This window comes from Ambystoma mexicanum, chromosome 5q (assembly GCF_040938575.1).
Source record: "Ambystoma mexicanum isolate Mex_15411 chromosome 5q, UKY_AmexF1_1, whole genome shotgun sequence".
NCBI classification, from domain to species: domain Eukaryota; kingdom Metazoa; phylum Chordata; class Amphibia; order Caudata; family Ambystomatidae; genus Ambystoma; species Ambystoma mexicanum.
In genome coordinates this window covers 607,284,182-607,308,831 of record NC_090933.1, presented here as the reverse complement: position 1 = coordinate 607,308,831, position 24,650 = coordinate 607,284,182, and the positions used below count along the sequence as shown (strand labels likewise).

At 44.6% G+C, this 24,650-nt stretch overlaps 1 protein-coding gene across 1 annotated transcript in view; it reads left to right on the top strand.

The window, feature by feature from the left end:
* BPNT2 (3'(2'), 5'-bisphosphate nucleotidase 2) overlaps positions 1–24,650 on the top strand; it is a 237,144-nt gene that overhangs the window by 55,281 nt on the left and 157,213 nt on the right. Inside the window, exon 2 of the mRNA XM_069621076.1 lies at positions 8,337–8,499. Coding sequence (XP_069477177.1) covers positions 8,337–8,499 — 163 coding nt within the window. The remainder of the gene's footprint in view (positions 1–8,336; positions 8,500–24,650) is intronic.

The following is a 24,650-nucleotide window of genomic DNA, read 5'->3' as shown; positions in this document are numbered from 1 at the left end:
TTTTGGATGTATTATTTTGGCAGGGGAGCTGAGAACGAAAGGTGGGGAGGGAAATGAGGGAAGAGCAACCAAACACTCCTATGGAGGGATAGGTGGAGAAGGAAAAATGTTTTGCGTGTGTTATTTCTAAGTTAGGGGGCACTGTTTCTCATGCTCCTTGATTATTGCATTGGTGGTGGCTCTTGGGGAGGGGGGATGGCATTAGCTGATGCCATTTTAAGATAAATAGCAGTTTTGCTAAAAGTATGTACGGTGTACTAGATTATTAATGGATAATGAGTAGGAATCGGTGTTGGAGCTGTGCAAGGGAAATTTTGAAGTTGGAAGTTCCTAAATCAGTAGAAAATGCAGTTATGAACTGTCCACCAAGCAGAGATCTTATCGTGACGTGCCGACAATGTGTTTGTGATGTGTCATCTTTGATGTCCTAGGTGTTAGTCTTAGCGGTTTTACTTGGAACCATAACGTCCGTTTAACAAAGTTTTTTCAATGGATGTAAATATAAATTTTTTTTTTTTTTTTTTAACAATGCATCCTAAAACCTGTTTTACCCCATTTAGGTATCCTCCATATTGCCTTAAAGTGCACCTCAATGTGTCTATAGGCAGCTAGTCCCTCATGGTGAACAATACAGCAGTAAATTAAACCTTTAGGGTCCACATGCAATAAATATAGATCTGCATGTTTTCTCTGTGGGTTTGGAAATGCATCAGAAAGTAGATGTGAAGTCGGTGTGGCCCCAACCAGCACTTATAATTCCTTGCCTAACCTCACATGGTAAACCAGCAGCTAGGAGTCCATTTTTTTTTTTGTTTTTTTTGTTTTTTGTTTACATTGGCTGAATTAATCAACTTTTCAATTGAAGTATCAACAGATTAAGAAACCTTTTATTGAAACTAACCATTTAGCATATCTGTGACATAATGGCACATCTTACAATTATCATTAGAACAAGACTTCATTCAGCCCAGTTTGGGTGTATGAAGTTCTCATGTGGCTTTCAAAGGCCAATACATATATTGATTGATTAATGTGATCCAATACAATTACTTTGAATTTACTCTTGCAACAATAGGTATGTTACTCAAGAATGAGTAGCATTGCCAATTCCAATAGCTGTGGTTCATAGCCGCAATTGCATCTCGACAATATTTTGAACCAACATCGTTCCTAATGATTGCTGTCAAACACTTTTTCTCCCTTCATTTAGATAACAAAATTAACAATTACTCAAGCAGTTCCAAGACAGTATACGCTTGTAATTAATCATTCAGTGCTAATGCTGAAAGAAGGTTTACTGTTGCTATTCTGATGCTAATAGAGGGGCTCGACAAGAGTAACTGCCATTTAAAGTGTGGTTTCAAAGAACTGAGGTACTTATGTTTGTCAAATTGTTTTGGCAAGCCAATACAATAAATTACAAGATGTTCTAGTGTTTCATTGCATCCAGACTCTCTGCAGAAACAACGGATGTTTTTACTGGCTTGCAGTAATTTTGGATCGTCTAAAAAAAATCACAAGTAGGCCAAAGATTCAATCTGAATCGGAGGATGGAGGCTCTGATAGTGGGAGATGGAGATTTGCATAAATAGGATTCCATCATCCAGAATTCTTTTCCCCAAAGTGATATTTTGCAAAAATGTTTATAGGTTAAACAGAGTCTCTCGTCTCTATCCAATCTGCTTGATAGATTTTCAATTTAGCACGATCTGGATTAGAGACAAGGACTTCAATGGTAATGCTGGCATTAGCCAAAATTCGATAGATGCTCATGGTCCAAGCTTTGTTAAATTCATGATTGGAGAAAAACACATCAGATAATGTTCTAAGCAGTGTACCTGAATTTGAGTATGAGACATTTCCTGCACAAAGTCGCCAGTGATGCAATGCATTCAACGATACAAGGGCCAATTCGTAGCGTAACCATGCTTCTGGGGTGCACTGTGGGAGATTCAAGACTTGTCTTCAGTATTTGCCCTCAAGTTTATCAAAAAAGGATTTTGGCAAAATACTTCTCGAATCCATGCCATATAAAAGGACCAGTGTAACTTTCTGTGTATAATAACTTCATGGCTGGATTTAGGGAAAACTTGCCATATTTATGCATAATTTTTGTCTGTGATGCAGCCGATGTTAATTTACAGTCTAGATTCATGAGGTGGCTTCTGTTTTGCATTTCTTGATGTATAATCATCCCCAGATACATGTAATGAGATACTATGTAGAGGTGAGCGTTGTTAATCGTCCACAACGTTTTACCTCGAGTAGATCTTGTCGGGATACATGCCAATACCTGTCTTTTGGAGATTAATCAATTGGACCTGAAACCATGCTCCCCTCCCGCCCGCACCCTCTCTGCTAAGACAGTGGGGACCAGTAGCAACAGTGTCCCCGGCGCTCTCCGAGCTAAAAGGGAACTGACAAATAAATACAATTTACTATCTCTAGATCTATGGGCGCAGCGACTTGCAGTGCACGTTTTACAGGGACACAGTGGGCCTCATTACGGGTCCGGCGGAAACCGTGCCCGTACTACCGGTGGTTTGCCGATGAACCTGGAAATATTTACTGGCGCCTGACCTGCTGGTTACACCGGGGGATTTCAATCCCGGCGGTCCGGAAAGTCGGGCACCAGTAAATTGTAACTCCCCTTTCCCATAGTCCTATGGGAATTGGGGAACAAAGAAGCACCGGCACCGTTAACGGTGCCGGTGCTTCTGAGACGGTCTGCATACCGTTGCCGCTGCGCCCTGCAGGGGCCGACCTGTCGGGCACAGCGGCTCTGACATGCAGACCTGTAATATGCCGGTCCGGAAACAGTGCCGGGCTTACCCGAAATGTTGTTTCCGGAACAGCAGGCTCGGAATGAGCCACAGTAGCTTCAGTGTTTATAACTATCCTGAAACTCACAGGAGTTCTCTGTGCGCCGCACCTCTCAGAGCAGCACATGGGAGGATACAATTCCTTTCCCGACTAAAAACAAAACCTTCAGGCAAGTCGATTTCACTTAAAAAGAAAAGACAATTTTACTTCCTAACAGTTGTGTATTTAACTGTAAAATTAAAACAGTATCTATGTGTGAAAATGAAACTTTTTCACTTAAATCCCTGACTCAATACTACATTAATATCATCGGATTTGCAAAGCTAAAACACAAACCTACATTTTTTCCAAACCATGTAAACAGTGTAACTATAGAAGACTAAGTCAGTGACACTGGGCTCTACTCACAAAGGCCCAGTGCCCTGCTGCTCATTAAGCCTCATAGAGCGCTCAGTACAGCATCTTTGGCTTTTCCATATGATTTCACAAGTGGGCAACTCGGCAAGTCAATGCCCCTACCACAGGGCACCCACAAAGCCAGACTGAGCACAGACAATGGGGTGGATGAGTATGAGGTGCCTCCGAGCCTGTGCTACCAAAACCCACTGGTGGGACTCCAAGGGATGGCAGCAGAGCCCCAGGACAGCACCCCAACTGTCACTCTGCTGGACTCTGGCACCTTCTGGATCCTCCTAGAATCTTCTGGATACTTCAGACTTCTCTGCCCTTCTCAGGGGTCTCTCATGCCCTCAGCACCTGGGAGGTCCTGTAGCCCACCACATGACAGACAGGTGGCCTTGGCTGCAAAGTCTGGCCCTGGGGGTCGGGCAAGCCAGCCAACCCAGGAAGGGACTGTACTAGGACCCTTCCCAGGTGCCAAAGGTACCCTGTAGGAATGAAAAGGTGCAAATGACCACTTCAAGGCCCTTGAAAGCTTATCAGTAGCCCCCCCCAGGCCCATGAGCCTGGGGGGGGCTTCAGCTGCAAAGAGGGTCCCTCTGGACGGGACAAGCCAGACAGCATAGGGAGCCCCTGCACTTGATCTTGGCCAAAAGGCAGAGAATCGATCACACCAGTTAGGAGGACAGCCTGCTTTAAGTTTGGACATGAGAAGGACTTGTGAAACTGAGTCAAATGCCAAATGGAGATCCACAAATGTGAGGTAGATTGGTTGTTTCGTCAATTGGGCTTGCACCTTGATCGCATTAATCATAATAGATTGATTCCAGTCCCCATACCAGCTACAAAGCTAGTCTGATTTGGATCACGTTGATGGTACACCTCAGTACATGCATTAAAGTCTGGTAGTACCAAGCGAGCAAAGACTTTGCCAGGTGCATCCAATAAATCTATGGGCCTGTAGTTGGTTGGAGATGAATGATCACCTTTCTTGAAAATCGGGACAATCACTGATTTGCACCACGAAGTTGGAATTGTGTGTTTCAGGACTATGCCCCGATATTCTTCAGTAGTTGCCAGATTTGTGCTGAATTCTTGCTGTACAAAGATTTGAGCGTGGCTTCATTATCACACTGATACAACAATGCTCTTCTTCCTCTAATCCAATTGTGATACCTGGGTATAGCTGATTTATAGAGCTATAAATCTCTCCACTATCTTCTTTTCTTTCCAACAATCTGCTTTTCTTGCCCTTACCTCAGGATCAAAGCAGTGTTTATGTTGAAATGCTTTGGATCCAGCTGTCGTCAACGACCACTTAAAATTCATCCACAATGTCTGTGTATTGCCTGGTGGAGCTACTCCTGTGTTGCTGTAGCAGTTTCTTGTTCAATAATTGCAAATATCTTCACACCAACAAAAACGTGTTTTGGTCGGGCTTCTGCTATTGTGCTTTCGGGACATTTGGGTCGATAACCCAGGTCCATGTCAATGAGAGCATGTTATGGTCACTTTGGAATTGGTGCACAATTTCAAATGTATCTACTACTGCAAATAGATGATTATCGATATATGTAATCGATAATGCTTTCCTCTTCCCCATGTAAAAATTTAGTTCAGACATAAGCGTGGTCCATCTAGTCGCACAGAATATCTTGCTTTGTGCCCGAAATTAATGCAATCCAAATTAAGATCTCCCAGGATTATTGTGGCGGATATGTTCGCAGTCATTAGAATGGTATCTAGCAGTGATATTAGTGTTTTTATAGCAACTACCATCTGCTATGGCTGTGGGATTCCTGTATATATTCAACAGGGCTATTTTACGATCAAAGCAATTTATTTTAACCAATTGTAAAAAATGATTTGGTGCTGCCCAGGATTGACTAGTCAGACCAGTGATTTCTTTTTTATTACAGCTACTAGTAGTCAGATGTTGGTCTACCTCTTATTGAAGGCTTTGCCGGTCGTAAAATGCTGTCGTGGTCATCCCATATTGGTGTTGTCATGAGCCAGGTTTCCTGGAGGGCTAAAATGGCGAATTTGTTTATGTAGTTATCCTTGGATGATTGTAAATGTGTATGACCGCTAGTGTTCCAACTGGCCAATTGTATTTTATTTTCGGCTCTTCTACTGATGGTTATGCCTTGCCATGTTGTTGCATTGGCAATGGCTGATTTCTAGCATGTTCACAATTTGTGCAATTTTTATTATAGGCTGTTCATTTTTATTCTCTAAATGAGACCTATTTGTGATATCTGGGTTTTGTGCTATAATGGAATGCAGCCTGAAGGAATCCATCGTTGCCCTCCACACTGCGTTCAGGACCCCACCAGAGGGGATCCAGAGTCTCACAATGGATAAATCCACCTCACTCAAAAATTCAACCCGTTCTATGTCAAGGGAAGTGACTTCTTTTATAATGCAGGGACTGCAATACAAGAATTTAGATAGAATGCATGACATTTCATGATCAGTGAGTGGGCATGCCATATGGTCTTATCTTTTTATAGGTGCAGAGCGGCGAAACGGTTCTCTATTGGTCACACTAGTTGCCTTGTTATTAGAAGGTGGCCTATCTGTAGTTGGTGGTTGACCACAAGGGTTATGGGATGGTCGACGATCAACCATAGTTGCATCGCGCCACTGCATTGGGGTTTTCTGTGACGTTACTCCCCGCTGGACTCCTTCTGATGTTGTCAGATCCCCAACGGCATCAGCTTTCTGCAGATTCACGGTTTGATCTTTAAGACATTCAGCCAGATATGCATCTACTGCCTTTTTTGATCTCCATACCTCTTTCCTCAAGGTTAGGATCATGATTGATCCGCGATTATTTTTATTTCTGTTGTGGCTCAATTTACTAGATGTGATTGCACTGTATTTGCCGGAAGCATTGGGACTTCTTGTTCTATGACTGCAATAAGGTCATTTAGGGGTTCATGCGTTTTAGAGTATTCTCCATTTTGTTCCTCATGAATAATTGAGGGTTTCATTTTTAGCTGTCCTTTCATTGCCTGATAACTTCACTTTTACGGCCTCTGTGGGGCTCTTTAATGCCGATTTTAAGTGCCCGCATATTTTTGGATTTTTGGATTTTTTGTTGTCTCTAATTCCACCAATTTGGATTTGTTCTTTCGTGTACTGTTTTTGTGGTTTTGATCCCTTTTCAGTGAATATATAAAAATTATTGTATGTTGTATTAATTGCAAATAACCATTTTGGTCCACACTGACCCAGGAATCATTTATTTGTTCAACTTATGTATTTCTAAGGTCCTCTCCTATTGGTCTGATTACTTGATCAAACCGGGGAAGAGCAGAGGACATAGTCCTGTTATTTGCAAGTCTGACAGACGGTGCTGGACATTATTGCTTGTTCTAAGTTGCACTTAATCCAGTCTGAAATCAATTGGATTTGTGCCAATGTTGCGTCATTTTAACATTTTAAGACTCAAAAAGTTTAAACTTGAGATCGTTGTATTGACCACCGAAAAGCTTTCTCTCCAGCAACATGCTCTGATTTACTTTTTGGGGTGATCGTGTTTGTGATAGCATATGCCTTCGCAGTGTTGGTTGTGCATATGACACAGAATGAACCAAGTCCATTGAGCACCTGTCAGAGGAGGTCTCGTTCGTAGCGTGTGACAATTCACACACACACTCATGAATAGATGTCTGACATCAATTGGCTTAGATTCGAACCCTCAAGCACTTCCTCTGAGACAATTGGATCCACTACTGTCCCTCGCCGAGGGGCGTGAACTACTCCTAATATTGTCAAATCAGAAATCACTGTTTTAATGCTTCTTTGTATATTGAGATTAGTAATGTTGGGGTGGTGGCGCCGATGGGCAGCGTAGGCTTGTTATTAATACACGCCCCGTGAGTATTTAATCATCTGCTGTTCTGTTTGAGCAGATTGTGAAGTCTTCAAAGGCGTACACTCCGGACCAATGGCACAATGTTTGCCGGTGCGCCTATTAGCTGTCACTGACGTTAGAACAATTGCCTTTTGCAAGGTTTTCCTTAGAGTTTGAATACCCTTAGCAGCCGCCGGAACCTGGGGCTTGTTTAGATGTTCAGGCATGACTTTAAGGAATAGAGGCGTGCTGGCATACTTTATTTTCTCTTGTTTGAGGTCCCCACTCTTGGAATACCTCCAAAAATGGACTTGCCAATAAGCAGTTATGAACTCACAATTATCAGCACCGGTCGCCTCTTTGTTGCGGCAAAGCAGTGTTTCAGACAGGTGCGCGTGTGCTGGATTTTATGCCTCAATGCTAAAAGGGGAGGAGCCACGTGTAGTGGTCCACGAAAAAATCCACATTTTCCTACACAGGGAAATATTAAGATAATGAAAGCTGTTAATGTTCAAAGTCCACTCTAGATGATATTGGTGGTCTAGATGGTACAATTACCAGTTGCTACAAAGCAGTTGAAGTCAGGATCCACTTCCAGTGCGAAGCCCATAGGAGCAGCGCGAGCGGCAAAGCGGTGCTTCAGAGGTCCACTTATATCTGTAGCTGTTTCAGTGTTGGAAACCACAGCAGGGGGACTTTAGACAGGTCTCCTACCTATGCACCACCTTCAAGTCCATCTGAGGTGGGCTCTGCCTCTTCTGGCATGTGCAATCAATGGAAGCACAAATGTGCTGCAGGGCCCTTGTATGGCCGGACAAAGTGTTAAATTGGCCCTTTAGGGTTTATATACTCTAATGTCTCCATCTCTGCCCTAAAGAAACTGAAAACACTATACTTGAAAATCTCCCATCCACAGTATTATTTTTCTACAGAAAAGTAGTCCTGCTTGTATGTGCCTTGCTCTTTTCCTCCCAGGACATATGTAGTACTGTGGTGGGGGTTTGTGGGTAATATTTCACTGTAGTTGCATCATTTGGTTTTAGCGTTTATCTGCACCGCTGCATTGAAATACTGTGAGCATTTTCTTTTATCGGAGAAAAGTGATCGTTTCCTGAATAATTCCTAGTTTTGTCTTGCATATATATATATTAGATTTGTGTAAAAATATTTACTCGTGTCAAGTTGCTCTTCTATTTTCATGATGCCCTTTTATTAAGAGTACACTTAACGCTTTTTTGGGTTTCATTTATAGATCAATTCAGAAGAACAGGTTGGTGCAGATGATCAGGAGCATCTGTCATGGGATGGAATTATTCCTGATGACATAACAAATATAATCCCAGACAAAAAGGAGGTTCCAGCAAACAGCATCACCATCTGGATTGATCCACTAGATGCTACTCTAGAATACACAGGTGTGGCAGTGATTTGATACTGTTTAGAATGCATGCTAATTAAGTGTTCATATGTAAAACTCAGCAGTCTCTGTATTTTCATGGCCTTTTACATTTTATTTTTTAACACATTGAGAAGTAGTTGTGAAGGGGTCAGTAATGCGAGGCAGACCACTTCTTGTAGATTTCTCAAAATATGCTTTTTATTAAAGAAATTATATGAAGGAAATAACGTGCTTGCCCTACTCCACAGAGGAATTTCCTACTTGGTCTAAAGGCTAAGGGAACATCTGGGATGGGAAAACTGGTCCTCACAATAAATATACAAAGGAAATTCTATATCAATACAATATAATAAACAATATTAACACAATCTGAATGGCCTTCGCCTGTTCTGGGTTAGATCCCTTCCCCAGGATTTAAAGCAAACTCCAAATGTTGAGCAAAAGAGAGGTTTTGAACCAACTCAAGTTCAAAGTCAAAACAAAGTTCATCAAACAAAAATCCACTGGTAACAATTATTTGTTCCTGGATGAAAAGATCCCCTTCAAATTTCCAGAAAAACAGCACCAATGGTAATCCTGGTTATGATGGTAAATTCTCTTTAAGACAAATGGCCACAGTTCAAAAGGGTATAGCTTTCTTTCATCGGCAGTCATTTTTACGACTTTTTCTTAAGAGTACACTTTGCTGAAATAATTCATCAAAAGTTTGTGGGGGGTGGAGAGGACGAAGGCACCTTCTCTCATATCCTCTGGACATGCCCTCGGATCCGTGACTATTGGACTGCATGTTGTACGGAATTGTCCAGAGCCCTTACTTGTTCTATTGAACTAGATCCTAAGGTCTTAATATTGGGTGTACCAGACATGTATGAATCTAATAAATGGGGGGGGAAAACTGTTATTGAACACTGCCATGGTCCTAGTGAAAAGCAACATTGCGGAAAAATGGGGAGCGCCTGACCCTCCGACACTGGAACAATGGATACTCGACATGGACTCGTGTGCCATGACGGACCACCGAGTCTATGGCGCAAGAGGATGCCCGAATAATGCATCCAAGATATGGGGGAAATGGGAAGAAACTTGGCCTTGACGTACTGATGCAGTGGTGGCCTCCACATGAACAGAAGGTGGGTGGGACGGGTAGCCCACGACCCATGGCGATGAGATACTATAATACTATGTAAACACGTGACTGAAGATGCTGTACTGGAGTGCTTTTAATTTGTTGTCCCCTCTTTTTTGGTTGTTTTGTTGTTCTTGGCCCCCGATTCGGTGGCTGTTTTGGTTATGTCAAAATACAATAAAAATGTTTTATCAAAAAAGTTTGTGGGGGCGTGGGAAAAACCAAGTAAGGAGTTGGGGGTGACGGAATAGTTAAAAAATAGTGGAGTGAGGGGTTTGGGGGGACCCCACCCCCAAATCAAAATGTTGATGACTTATTTCGGCAAAATGTATTCGTAAAAATGACTGGTGATGAAATGACAAAAAAAGTTCAAAAGATGGTGTAAGAGTCCCAAACGTCAATAATATACAGTTCTTTAGGACTTATTTGGCATATGTCTGGATGCTTTCTCTGGGCTGCTGCTTCTCTTAACAACCACACTTCTACTGTTGGCACTATGAGAACAATCCTCTTTGTCCCACAGTACGTTATTACTTCAAACCACTTCAATAATCTGCTGACAATGTATTGTAAGTCAATCTTAGACAAGACACTGCAACCTCTTAAGGTAGTCAAGTCACTCTTCCTTTTAATGACTCTCTAAAAAGGGGAGGCCTTTAGGCCTCTTCAGTCTGTCTACCACAAGAACAACCTGCTTCTGTCCACTAGACGGCACAAGACCGCTTCAGTCTTTCGCACCACAGGTTATGTTCTACTTCATATTCTTCACACACATTTGTTTCCCCTTCCCCCAGCTTTGTTCCCACCTTTCTGCCAGTTATCATCCCAAGTAATTACCCAGAAGCTTATGTGCCACTGGTTTCTTAAACCAGTTGAGTGTTAACAACTTATTTAGCTGGTGCTTTAACTCTTGACAAGACAGGTTTTACTATGAAAAGGGTTTGCCTCTTGGCTTCGGTAATGCTTCTACTGAATTAGCCTCATTACTTATTTTAAATAGAAAGAATGTCACTTTTTGGATACTGTATATCCAGTCTTTCAATTGAAAACACAATTAGGTACACGCAACCACTCTTTAAGATAAAATTAAAAGTTGAATCAGGAATTGTATTCCTTTGTAATGGTAAAGGATGCATCTCCCATTGGGAAACATAATTGGGGTACATGCAACCTTCTCTTGATGCAGTTTTCACTTTGTACTTGTAACCCCTATAACGTCAATGTTAGGAATCCGGTAATGATCTAGAGTGTTCCTTTTCCTTAATTAAGGACACGCGACCACTCTGCTAGCCTGTAAAACGTTTTAAAATGTTCAATAATGGATTTAAATGCCTTTTTCTTTCTCACGCAACCTTTAAAGCTTTCACAATAAGCTACAAGCCCATTGTTTAACAAGACTTCGATTGTACTGAACTTTCAGTCATACACAAGTCACCTAGGAGCTGACTACAGTTACCAGCGAGACTTGCGCAGCGTTTCTGAACGGCGTGCTTCACTTATCTGCTTCAGTGACCCCCATTTTGCGGTTTACACTGCTTTCCCGACTTCCTCTGCTGCTACTACTACTGGCTCGCTGGGCATCCACATCCTTCCCCAGCACATGTCTTCATCTTCAGTCTGGCAACTATATGTGGCAGTTTCCTTTTCTCCTTTTGTCCCGAGACCCTCGGCTTGTCTTCTGTTGCTGGCCTTCGTATCCTGCACAATAACAGCGCTGCAATCGGTGCAATACGGCTCACATGGGGGGGAAAAACTCAGCCTCCAGCATGTCGTCTTCTGCGCAGCTTACAGGTGAATCTGCTGTCCCTTCTAGTCTTCTTTTTTTTCTTGTGATTTGCTAGCCTTGTGCTTCTCCTATGCTACTGCTGCTACAGCCAGCCTACCAGCCCTTGTTCCAGCTCCTTCTGCTCCTCATTTCCTGCTGGGGTGTTTTATGCCTCACAGGTACATTGATAGGCTTCAGGTGTGGGCCATTATCCATATTTGCATGACTACTATGCTTAATTGCTCGACTACTACATCTACATGCATCTCAACCCTCTTCCTTGTGTCAGTTCCGATGGGATTCTGGGACCAGTTGTTTCTTTCAAGAGTTAGGTTTATCTACATTATTTAGAAGGGTAGATTTTATTCCCTTAAGGCTTTTTACAGAGGGGCTATGAGAATTGGCTATCGTAGAGGAAGATGTTTTAGAGAAGACATTTCCATAATCCTTTACATTGTACCCATGGGTTTGAGGAAGGTATTTAGCCTGGGATACCAAAAAGATCTTTCATTCAGTCAATTTGTTCCGACTTCATAACATAATCATAACCTTCAGGTGATTTCAATAGCTAGGGTGTTGTGGACATTATCACTGTTGCATTTAGAATATAATTGAGGAGTGTCAAAGAAAAGAGGTTTCCGAATAAGACGAGTATTCACACAATTATTCTTAACCAGGTAAGTACTTTCAAAACCCCCCAATGCAAAGTCCGTTAACTTTCACTTAATGAAGGCAAAACACATGAGCAGAGGAGAGAAGTCATTCAGGCAGACAGGCCAGCCAATGTTTTTTTTATTTTTTTTAAACTCTTTATTAGCATTTTAAACAGCAACTGCCAAAACAACCCCTAAATGTACCCCCTTCCCCAACCTTCCCCACTCCTCCTTTAACACTTTATCCATCCAATGTCCAAAATCAACTATCCAGTTTCCATTCCATCCTCTGGCCACAGCATGCAGTCCAACACCAACCATGAGTCCTTTGTTAGGGTAGGCCGGCCTACCATCCATCCCCAAGTTCACATCTCCTCTACCCACCCCCCTTCACGGCGGCCGTGAGATCATTGTCCTTCGATAGGTCATTTAACAATTGGGACCAGTGGATCGTTACATCCTTCCTGTCCGTTGCAGGCTCCATGCGTTGGGGGACCATTAATTCTGCCAACCCCCACCTCCGCACATCTCTCCGCCATAGATGAATCGCCGGACCTTAGAGTTTTCCACGCTATTGCCATTCAGCGTTTAGCCAGTATAAGCAAGAACCGGCACATCCTATTCCGTACTTTGTGCCTCTCCCCCCGCCCCCCTGACAGCTTACCCCACAGACAAGTTTCCAGACAGTGCACTAAATTAGTTCACAGCAGCCCATTCGCCCCCTTGAGGACCTCGTCCCAGTACTCTATCACCCCACGCTTCCATGTCCAGGCCAGCCAATGTTAAATTAGCAAAAGTCAGGGTGAACTGAAGCACTTCTTGCAGGCAAGTAAAATTCTTGCACAATGTTTTAGAAATCTTTGTAGCAAACGTAGAATCAAATGTAGGGTCACAAGCTGTTAAACTTGTGAGTAGTAAAAGATTCAAGCGACTCTACAAGCGCAACCGAGACAAGTCTCAACTGAGATCAAGTAAGGTGGCTCAACAAGCGGTAAGTTCTCTTAGACTGTACAGTCCCTTTAGGTTGAAGAAAGGTGCAGCAGATGGCTTCTGTTCCTGTGCAGCCCTGCAGATCCTGGTGTTCCTGTCGTGGGGACAAGAGGGAGGACTTCTGGGGACTCTGGCACTGCAATAGGACGGTCACTCACCGCAACCGGCAATCTTCAAACAGGTGGCAGTTCGGTGTTTCAGCTCCTCACGTCTACCGCAAATAGCAACACTGCGCTTCCTGACTGTCGAGATGGGCTTTCCTTGCATCTGGGGGTCCAGTACTCTGAGGTGGTTCAGGCTCGGTCAGGCCGGCTTCCTGCGAGTCCGGAGGATCTTCCTGGAGCTCTTGGCCAGCTTAAAAGCAACACACATGATCTGGTGTTCCTCTCCATGGGTTTCTGCTTCTAGCAGCGACTGCAGTGGAAATTCAATCAGCTTTGAGAGGATGTCCAGGTGGCTTACTCTGGAGTTGATTGGTCCCACCAATTCAAGCAGAGAAGTCGTTATTGCGTGCTTCTGTCGGTATGAATTCAGAGCTTCAGCACAGCAGCACTTCCCCGGGCAAACCAGCAGTCCAGGAGTTGCAGCAGGCGTCTCTTCCAAGTTCTTCTTTGGATTCCTTCGTCCAGTGGTCGACTTTGCCTTCCAAGCCAAAAAGCCTCACCTTTTTATGCACGTTTCTCCCATTCATTCCTGCCTAGCTGTCAGTCACCCAGCAGGGTGGCTGTCCTTGCCGGACAGCCAGCCGGCCAATCGCCTAAGAGTGCATTCCTGTCTCCTAGGAGAGTAAGCACAGGGAGTTTTGGGCACCTCCCTCGCTTCTTGCCCCCGCCAGACACCCTGGAGCCAGTGGCAGGTTTCACTCATGAAGCCCGCCAAAGACAAAACGAACAAAGGGTCCATACCGGACCTTTCCTCAAAGAAATGGTGAAAAAAGACCGTGGCCATTTTGACAAAAATGGCACCCTTGGATGCCTTACTGCAGCTGCGAACGCAGCCCGCGGTAAAGCACACCATGGTAGTTAAAGGTAAACCACTGCCACCAGCCATTCATCGAGGAAAGGGTAACAAAGTTGCATGAGAAGCTAGACAAAGGGGATACTAAGTTACCCCTCCAGCACCCTATTGTAAGATAGTGTGTGCTGAGTCTAGAAAGTTACGAATGTAGGTAAAGTCAATTTCTCTTTACTGTTCTTGGAAACATTAGTTTATCCAAGAGAAGGTATTTAAACCTTTGGGGAAAAGACTTCCCTGTGCCACTGCACTGAAGGGCTGTGTGACACAATATAAAAGATGCCTATGGAGTTTGTCAGACTCCACAACCAAACGAAAGTGTTCAAAGTCACAGTAAAATGCATGAGAGTGGGGAAAAAGGGTCTCACTCCCTCCAGGTTAAAAATTCAAGTCCTCAAAATCCAGCAAAGTTGCTGGGGGTCTCTAAGGTAGAGGGGAATTCTTCCTAACAGTTCTTTTATCTCCTCTTTTTCCAGTTCTTCAACACACGCCATCATGTGTTAAATTGTTTTGGCTTTGCCAAACACTTAGTTCAAGCTAGGATCTCGTTTTGCCGTAATTTCCTCCCTTATCTTGGTTTCTCAGACTTTTCACATGAATTGATCTGATCTCACTATCTCATTATTTGATGCTCCAAAATTGCATTTGTTGTGATTACTTTGTGGGATTATGCTGAATTTCTTTTCGAAATGCTTGTCCAGTTTTTTTAAAGAAATATTTCATAAACATTTTGCAGTTCTCACTAGCACCATCACCTGACCCTACATCTCTGGTGTTCATAAAATCCAGTAAGCCTTTCAAGATGCGTGTTAAGGAGAATTCTCATTTCTGTGCGAATTCCCTTCAACCTTAGAGACCCCCAGCTCTTTTGGTGGATTTAGGACTTTTCATTTTAACCTTGTAGTTAAAATACCTTTTTTCTTGTGTGAACTACTGTTGAAATCAACTTTACTTGCCTTTTCTCTTTCTAGGTCCAGCACACGCCATCTTATGTGGAGTTACTTAGTAGCCCCTTTTCCTACCTACTCATGTAACATTTTTTGTTACCCTCACTACTTTAAGTGGCTGGTGGCAGTGGTTTAATTTTCCTACTGTTGTGCTTTTCTACTGCAGGCTGAATCCTCAGCTGCAGTATAGCACCCATGGGGTGACCATTTCTGTCAAAAAGCCCCCGGTCTTCTTTTTTCACTATTTTGTTTGTGAGGTCTTTCTTGGGGCTTAATCTGCGCGCCAAGTCAAGTTTGAGCCCGTTGTTAGTTTTGCCTTTGGTGGGCTCCAGTAATGAAACCCGCCTCTGGCTCCAGTGTGTCTGGAAGGGCAGGAAGTGAGGAAGGTTTCTGAAACTCCCTTGTCCTTTGTCTTTAGGAATGCCTGAATGCACCCAGCCCTTGATTGGCTGGCTGTCAGTACAGCCACCCTGCTGTGTGAGTGACAGCTAGGCTGTGCATGAATGGGAGAAACCTGCTTAAAAGGTGAGGGTTTTGGGACTGAAGACAGTCGACCACTGGGAGGAACAAACCGATAAACTGTGAACAAAGCTTGCTGTATCCTCCTGGACCGTTGCCTGGTGAAGCCCTGCTGAAACTCCTTTTTTTTTTTTTTTTTTTTTTTTTTTTTTTGATCGGCAAGCGAAGCTCTGGAACGGATGACTCCTTCCCGTGGGTTAGTCGGGCCAACTAACCCCGAGACTAACTCCACTGGAAGAACTTCCACAACTGGCTGTACTTTGCTGCTGCAGGAACAGAGTGCCAGGGGTCGAGAAATCTGTAGTAGAGTGCAACGTCTGTAATCTGGCCAGGACCCTCCAGAAGCAGGACGACCCGAGCTAGAGTCCCCTCACCAGAATGCAGGATTCCCGTAGTGAAGGATGCCCAACCGCTATCCAAGATCCACGGTGGTGCTGTTTACCGAGCGTTGAAACTGCGAAGTGCTGCTGATCCGAAAAGAGCACGTAGCTGCCGCCGACATCCAAATTGCTGCCGCAGGAGCCCAGGTCTGAGGCCTAGGGACCTAGGATATCCATCGCTGCAACCACAGAAGCCAGCTCGACCACTCTTCTAACCAGAGGTACTGTTATGACTTGCAGTACTTACCGCAGTGTCTGTCGATTGCTCTTCTCAGTTGAGACTTGCAGTAGCTGCTTTGCTAGAGTTGATTTCAGCTCTACTCCTCACAAGTGTAACGGCTTGTGATCCTACAGTGATTTTTGTTCAACAAATTCTCTAACTTTGTGTAAGGCATCTACTATCTAAGAAGTGCCTCAGCTCCATAGACTTCGCTCCAATTGACTTTGGTTGTCCTGGCTCCCTGCAGACTCTTCTATTCCATTTGACTTTGATTTTTACTGTCCCTCATAGATGATAGATTGGTTTTCAACTAATATTGCTGGGAAAGGTTTTTATCTAGACTTCATTGGAAGCTTTAAAGTGCTCCCATGCTCTGAGAACCAGTTTAACCTTTTTCCTTCCCTTAACCTTTTGTTTCTATAAACCTCTGAATCTACAAAGTGTACTAGTGATACATAATGCAATTACTGTCTGTTTATTTTTTGTAATGCGCAAACCATGCTCTAGGGTAGCGGTGCGCAGCATTTACAAGAGATTGCGAGGGTTAGTTACGACAAAAGAACAAAATACAACAAAATATACAATATACAGTAATACAGTAACAGCAGGAGTATATTCAAATATGCAAGCGGGCCTCGTTGGGTGCAAAAAGATGAGTCTGGGAGGATTAGGTGGCTGTCCTAGTGAGTGAAGTCACTTCAGGGTGTAGGACGTGTGTAAAAAGCATCTCTAAAGAGTATCTGCTAGCTTTGTGTTGATTTTCAAAAAGTGTATTTGATTGCTACATATATTGCCCTTTTTAAAGAATGCTTATATAAAAACTACTGTTAAATAAATTATTTATAACGTAAACCTTGAGTGTAAGTGTTACTTGGCTTGTTACTTGGCTACTTGTATTTGTGTATTTCATTGCTACAGCTCACATTTACCCCTCTTGAGAAGAGCCTGGCTGCTCAGTCACACTAACAACTTGTGTAGTACAGGCCTATACCAATAAGTGGGTTATCTATACCAAGAGGATAAGGCTTGTGTAGTCTCCCACAGGGGTTACATCTTCAATTCCGGCCTAACCATGCACCTGCCCTCGAATCTCAAGCTGTGCATTAACAAGGCTCTGACGCTCTCTACTGAACGAGGGACCGTGTATAGCCAATACCTGGGGCCTCATTACGAGTCCGGCAGTAGCTGTGCGGGAAAAACCGGCACGCTGTCGCCGGACCCGAAATAACATTCCGCCTCCGTGATTGCCAGAATCACCGGGGCATTACAACCCCGGTGACCCGGTAATTCTGGAGGCAGAATCCCGTGAATCCTAATTCCCATGTAGTCCATGGAGACACTGGCTCTGTCTCTGACAGAGCCAGTGTTTCCATTACTGCCTGCAGGTGGGTGGCATTACCTGGCGGGAGCGACACCGCCTGCCTGCAGAAATTGGAATCGGCCAGTCCGGAAACAACGGAGTCGGTAAACCCACTGTTTCCGGACCGGCTGACTCATAACGAGGCCCATAGTCTTGGATGTCCCCCTTCCTGGTCTTCCACTTTACTGCTCGCTCCCCCGGGGTAGCCAAGAACTGGGTTGTAAGGACCTCCTATTTTCCTTTCATTTTCCCTAGTCCCTATCCGTGATAGTCATCACAGTTGTGCCTGTGGCTAATGTGACTTTTTTCCTAAACGTGGGTGTGCCTATTGCTAATGTGCCTCCCAAAGTGTCTGACTGCACTGTTCAGGGTTTCCGTAATAACTTTACAGTAACCACCTGTGGTTGCAAAGTGCCCGATTGCATGTCCGCTTTGTACCTTTTTTGTTTGCTGTCCCTTTTGTTTCTGATTGCTTCCTCCAGCTGTCGTTGCGTACCTCTGCGCTCCCAAACTTTGTTGCCAACTGGGAGCGTGAGGACCTCCAGCACGTTGGTGGGTCCTTTCCTCCAATGGGCCGAGCCACTGGGACCAGTTCAGCAGGTACTACCATGCATACACCGAGAGGAATAATCACCAGGCGACACGTTCCTTCGGCACCGGTTATTGTAACGACGTTGCCACCAGTTTGCCAGGCCAGTTGTCTCACTTGCTCTCGCCGTCCAGGATGACATCTCACGGTAGCAAACCTTTGCGGGATCGGGGAGCCTCGGCTGACTCGTCACCAATTGTGAAGTAGGGCACAGAAGCAACACCGCAATTTCCGGTTAGAATCTTTAGTGTGGGTCTGTTGCTATGATCCCCTCCTTCCATCCCACCCTGACCACAACTCCTTCCCTTCAGCCAGCAGCTCTTCTCTCCTCAAACTTCAGGCAGCCCCTATATATACAGGCCTGATGCAGTTCTGAGATGAAACACTAGAACCTTCTAAAATAAATACATAAAGATAAATGGAAACTGACTTTGCACATGCCCACTTAGGAGAAAAATAAAACTCTTCAAAACTAAATGCATAGACATAGAACACAACCTTTACTAAATATTCTGATATCCTCCTCGGGCGTACAGGAGTCTAGCATCTTTTAATAGCGTTGTTTATGAAGGGTGACCAAACTTTACTGAATTTCCTCAGTGGTCCCCGAATTGTCAGTCCTCTTTTCTACATCAATTGTGTGCCATATTGCATAGTACCCGTGTATGATAGATGGCGGCTCCTTTTGTTGCCATTGTCTGACTATGCATCTCTTCGCAGCCATCATTAAGTTTGCCCATAACTTCCCCAGAACCCCCCACCCATCCTCCTACCTCAGATTTCCTTGTCCTTCAGGTCTAATACCTAGGAGAACCTCTGCTCCCTCAAATTCTACTTCTATTCCCAGTATCTCAATTACCTTAGACTTCACCTCCTGCCAGACTTCACCTCCTGCCAGAAGTGTTTTAACTGTTGGCATTCCCACCAGATATGTTCCATTGTTCCCTTTTCCCCACGCCCTCCAACATTCTTCTGATATTGTGGGAAACATTTAATGGCGCCTCTCTGGGGTGTAATGCCACTGATGTAGGAGCTTATATTGCAGTTCCCTATGCTGCACCGTTTTGTGTGTGTGTGTGTGTGTGTGTGTGTGTGTGTGTGGAGTGCCAGTTGTTTAGTGCCCTATCCCATTCCTTGTCGGTGAACTCCATTCATTATGCACATGTAATTTTTTCCATCATAACACGTTTGCCATCAAGGTATGCTGTCATAGCATTAATCTCTCACCTTCCTCTTATTCCTCCTCATTTAGCAAAATCTTGTATATTGCCGATATAAGTCCCCTATTGGTCTCTGCTGACGCCATTTAGCTTCTCCCACTCTGTGTAATCCCTTGTGGCCCCTTTATTGTGGGAGTTCCCGCCCAATGTCTCAATTGCTGATACGCAAACCTGTCCTTCTTTTAGGCCCAGATCCCTTTCAAGGTCTGCATAAGCCGGAATTGTGTCCCTCATAGAGATCCCTTCCCTCCACCCACTGCTTGAACCTGCTGTATTCCTTGCCTGCTGGGAAGATGGCATTCCCAAGAATGGGAGTGTGGGGGGCTGGCCAGGGAAATGGTTTAAACCTCTTGTTCAGCTGCTCCCAGATTCTGATAGTGTTTTTTTGTAATTGGGTTCTCCAGTAGCCCCGCTGGCCTGTCTTCCTTTCCCATCCCGACACTTTCCAGAGGTTTTCACCCGCTATCGCTTGCTCCATTCCCACCCAATGTCTCAGATTCCCTGCCCTTGCCCACTCTGCCACCGCCCTCAGCTGTGCCACCTGATAGTATTTCATTATGTTGGGGGCAGGCCACTCCCCCCCCGCGCTGTGCTCCTAAATAGATTTTTTTATCTCCCTATCCTCGTTTTTTCTTCCCTCCCCAGATAACTCATAATGCTTCCCCCGGATGTCCTTTATCAGCCTCCCCGAGACTGCTAAGGGAAGTGCCCGGAAGAGATATAACAGCCGAGGGAGTATGTTCATTTTAACATCGGCTACCCATCCAAACAATGATGAATACAGCCCCCTCCATCTAGCTAGGTCTGCTTTGATTTGTTTAATCAGCAGCAAATAGTTTGTCCTCACCATTTGTTTTATGGTGGGGGTTAGATTTATCCCCAGGTACTTGACAGATTGATATCCACTTGAATGGGTTGCTATTTTCCAGCTGATCCCTTGGCCTGTTCGCTACAGATGGGCTTAAAATTTCAGATTTCTTGAAGTTCACTTTAAATCCCGACACAACACAGAAGACCTTTCCTATTGCTGGGAGCGATCTTTCGGGTTCGGGGATCAAGATCAGGTCGTCGGGTCTATTTGCTATCTTGCGGTTTCTTTGCCCAACTAACCCCTTGGATCTCTGTTCTCCCTTATCCAGTGTGCAAATGGTTCCATCACCAGAGGGGAAAAAACTTTTAACTTGGCAACTGACCCAGTCTGGGACAGGTCAAGAGGCCTAAGGGGACATGCAATGGGGGTAATGTCTGAACTACTGCGGCAAAGATTTAAAGAAGAGGGGATGAATGATGTGTAGAGGATAAACCACCCACAAGTGATTATTCCTTCTACTCATGTCCACAAGACCTACTCCCGAATAGATTATAATGGCAACACGGGTGTTAGTCCAAGCAACTGGCAAGGTGCAAATGGGGAGCATGACCGTATTGGATCATACACCGGTCGCACTGCAGTAGGAAGGAACACCCAGAGGGGCGGAGGGCTAGGGTGGGTGGAGACTGGAGAGTACCTGCTTAGAGATTGCGGGATTAGGCAACAAACTGAGAACGAGATACGTACATTTGTAGAGGATGGCGGGGGGAGAGGACAAGGGCCTGGGAGAGATGGGATGCGTTCAAGCAGCACATCAAAGAAGACTTCATAAAAGCCACGAAGCAGCGAGGAACGAACAGAGGTAGAGCAGGGATTAGAGGAAGAGATACGGGAGCTGAAACAGGCACACAAGGAGAGCAGAACAAAGTGGCTAGGAGGCTAGCGCATGTGAAAGGCCACCTTAAGCAGATGATAAATAGGTCGGTGGAGAGCACCCTACTAAGGAGCAGGCAGAAGTTCTACGAGCAAGGTAATAAGGTAGTGACAACCCTAGCAAGGGCGAAGGGCCAGAGAACCAAGCGTTCATACACACTGGAAGATAGGGAGGGCAATCGGGTAGGGGCGGAGAGACCCAAACGAAAGATTGTGAGATTTGTATGCAAACCTGCATGGGGAGGAACTAGCGGAGCGGATAGGGTAAGGGAAGAGGCATACTTGGCAGGATGGGAGGGATCAAGGTTAACCACCGAGCAAAAAGATCAACTAGAAGAACCCATAACATGTGAGGAGGTGCGAAGGGCAATATCTAGATTAAAGGTGAACAAAAGCCCAGGGGAAGATGGACTATGGGCAGCGTTTTGTTTGTAACATTAGAGACTCTCTCGCCAAAGCCTGGACAGGGGTATTTAATCATTTTCCGAGAACATGGGGGAGATCACGAAATCTATTAACATGGCCCATATCGCCCTCATACGAAGTCTTTGAAGAACCCACAGACCGGCACCTCATACCGCCCTATCGCGCTCATCAACGTGGATGCCAACTATATACAAGAATATTAGAAGCAAGGTTGGAGGGGATCCTACCAGAACTAGTGTGGCAAGACAAAACTAGGTTCGTACAAGGTCGAAATATTTTTGGCAACATAAGAAGGGTACTACACATCATTGACAAGGCGGGAAGTGGGAAGAGGGGTTCTAAGCCAGAGAAAGAGATGGGGGGGGGTGTGTGGGGGGAAAGGAAGGCACTAGCTAGTAGGTATCTTATAAACCAGGTAAGGTCCAATTTAGTGAATCTCTGTTAAGGTTTCTTAAAAGTGAATTTCAGGTGCAACAGGGCAAATGTCATAAGGCCACTCGGGACAAAAAAAGACTAAGAAAGAACAAGACTGTGCATTGCCCCACGGTAGCCCTACAGGGCATTCCGCAGGGGACCACTGGTCCCAGGTCCAGTAAGGTGGTCTATTGTGTGGGCGACCCTAATGGGGTATGCCCGCCTGTAGACGTGAAGCTTAAGTAAATTGAAGGTTTCAATAGGTTAATTCATTCATATTCGATAAACCATAATACTGCAAAATTGTTCAGTGTACCATAAAGGTTAGGTAAAAGGAAACCAGTAATTCCAAGACCGTAGAAGTGGAAAAAGGGTCAAAGCTTTTTCTCATCAAAGTAAGGAGGATACCCATATACATGGCATTGGGGACATGTCAAATATACAAAATAAACAGTGCAGTCAAGTATACATCAGTTCAAATCAAACATGAAAGGTGAATATGCACAGCAGAAATGCAGGCTATTAACAATATGCCACGACTTGTGTTAGGTGGGTGTGCACTATTGGTTAGTACGTAAATCAAATATAGCTCCTTTTGGAGTTGGTGCGTTGCCAACGCGTTTCACATTCCTAACAATCCATCCTCAGTGCAAGTAAGCTGTCCGTTCCTATTGTTCATAGAATTTCTTTGGTGGATACCTAAAGGGTTACAGAGAGAACCATTACGAGGGGGGGATACATTTAAGTAGTGTAACAGCTCAAACATCTCTCTAGTTTAGTTCACTAACCTTCAGGCCCATAAACTGATTGCGCAGGCAGGGTCAAACCTGTTAAGTGCAAGTGATTCAGATGTGAAATCAGCTAAAGCACAGGTACTAGCATAGTCTCAAATCCATATGTCAAACCGGGGTAAAATGTTATACAAAGTTGTAGGACTACACTCAACCAGTCAGAGGGGTAGGGTCCAAAGCAGCTGGGAGAATAAAGTGGACTGTCTTCATGGTACTGTAGACACAAGAGTAGTAGGGATAAGAATAGACTCACCGCAAATAGAAAGGCGCGGTGACTAATCATATAGTGTAAAAGAATCTCTAATGTGTCAAACATACAGGATGCTGGCAGCTTAAGTCCGGCATAAGGAAGTACTTTTGGAGCATACGAACAACTGAAATACACAGAAAAGTCAGTAAACCGACTTTACACATAGACCAATGAATAGTGTGAGGCGCCACAGAGTTTACATTGGAAAACTCTGTGTTGCCATGAGTGGTAAAATGTCTATTAAAGTTACGTAAAAACAGCTTCTTAGAGAGGATGGTGCCTAAAATAGAACAGTAGTGGAGTTAGATACATAAAAGTAGATGCTTACCCACAGGGTACCGAGATGCGCAGCCGACCACCAGGACGATGCGCGGCTGCAAATCCAATGTTTAAGATGTTGTCTAGGCAACCACACATGCGCACTGGTGCCAAATCGGGTCTCCGCCATCTTGGTGTTGGACTAAGGTTGTAATGCATTACTAGGGGGACAAGTGTGGGGGGGGCAACCCTCCGTCATTTGTCCATCTTGTGTAATGTGTATCAAAAAGACAATCAAATAAAGGAACACTTAAAGCGGTCACGTCTAAAGTGTATGTGCAGTGTTTGTATGGCGCCATGCACTGTGCCAAAGTCCATAACAGGATGAACGGTGTGAAAGACCCGCTGCATGCGGGTTGTCATCAAATACCCATGAGGAGAATGACTGGTGACGAATCCTCAATCATATATGTGGATAACTGGACTCCATAACGAGTACCTTAGATAGGGGAAGGACATGGCCGAAAGACCGTATAACGTGAGGTCCAAAGAGGATCTTTCTCTATGTATAGATGTACACGGACGGGGTGCTAAACCCGCATTCCTGATGATGTTAGATGCAGAGAAGGCATTTGACTGCGTCAACTGGGTCTTTATGGAACAAACACTTAGAAGGGTGGGAGTAGGATTTTTTTGAAAATGGTACAGGCTAGTTCTAGGCATCCTGAGCCAAAGTAGAAGTGAACGGGAGACTGACTGAGTCATTCTCAAGAAGGAGGGGAACAAAGCAGGGATGCCCACTATTCCCACTCCTTTAAAAAAAAAAAATCAGTCTTGTCCCTGGTTGGGGGCGTATACTGACGCCCATGTATACATCTGGCCTCTCATTTCCTCCTTAACCATCACAGATCTCCCCTCGGTATCACGTTTAACCCTGCCCCCCACACCCCAATTCACACATTTTTATGGAATAGAATTGCCACCCCGCCCGTTTAGCCACAGCGTGGTATTAACTCTAGTCTCCCTTCCTCAAGTGTGTCTCCTGTAGGCAGATTATATCTAACCCCTCCTTATCAATTTCCCTCAAGACTGTGACCCTCTTATTTGGGCGATTCAGTCCGCTTACATTCCTTGAATTTAGCGTATACATCACTTCTTGTTAGCATTACCTCCTTTGTCCTGGCACTTTTTTGTTCCCCCTGAATGACTGAGACTTTGTCCCTTTTGAACCCTGCTGCCCTTAGAACTGGTTATACATTCCCAACTTGTAACTTTCCCTGGATCCTTGTCCAGGTTATTGACATGGTCCCCTCTGTGGACTGCCCATGGTCTTGCTCCTCCCTCCGCCTGCCCCATTCCCCCTTCTACTCCACATCAGGCTATATTCTAGTCCTTCTGTTGTGAGCCTTTTCTCAGTTCCCATTGTTCATGTCGTCTTGTCCTTTTTCATGGTCCACCCATACGCCCCATAGCATGTCTCGTCTGACTTCCCTCCTGGGTG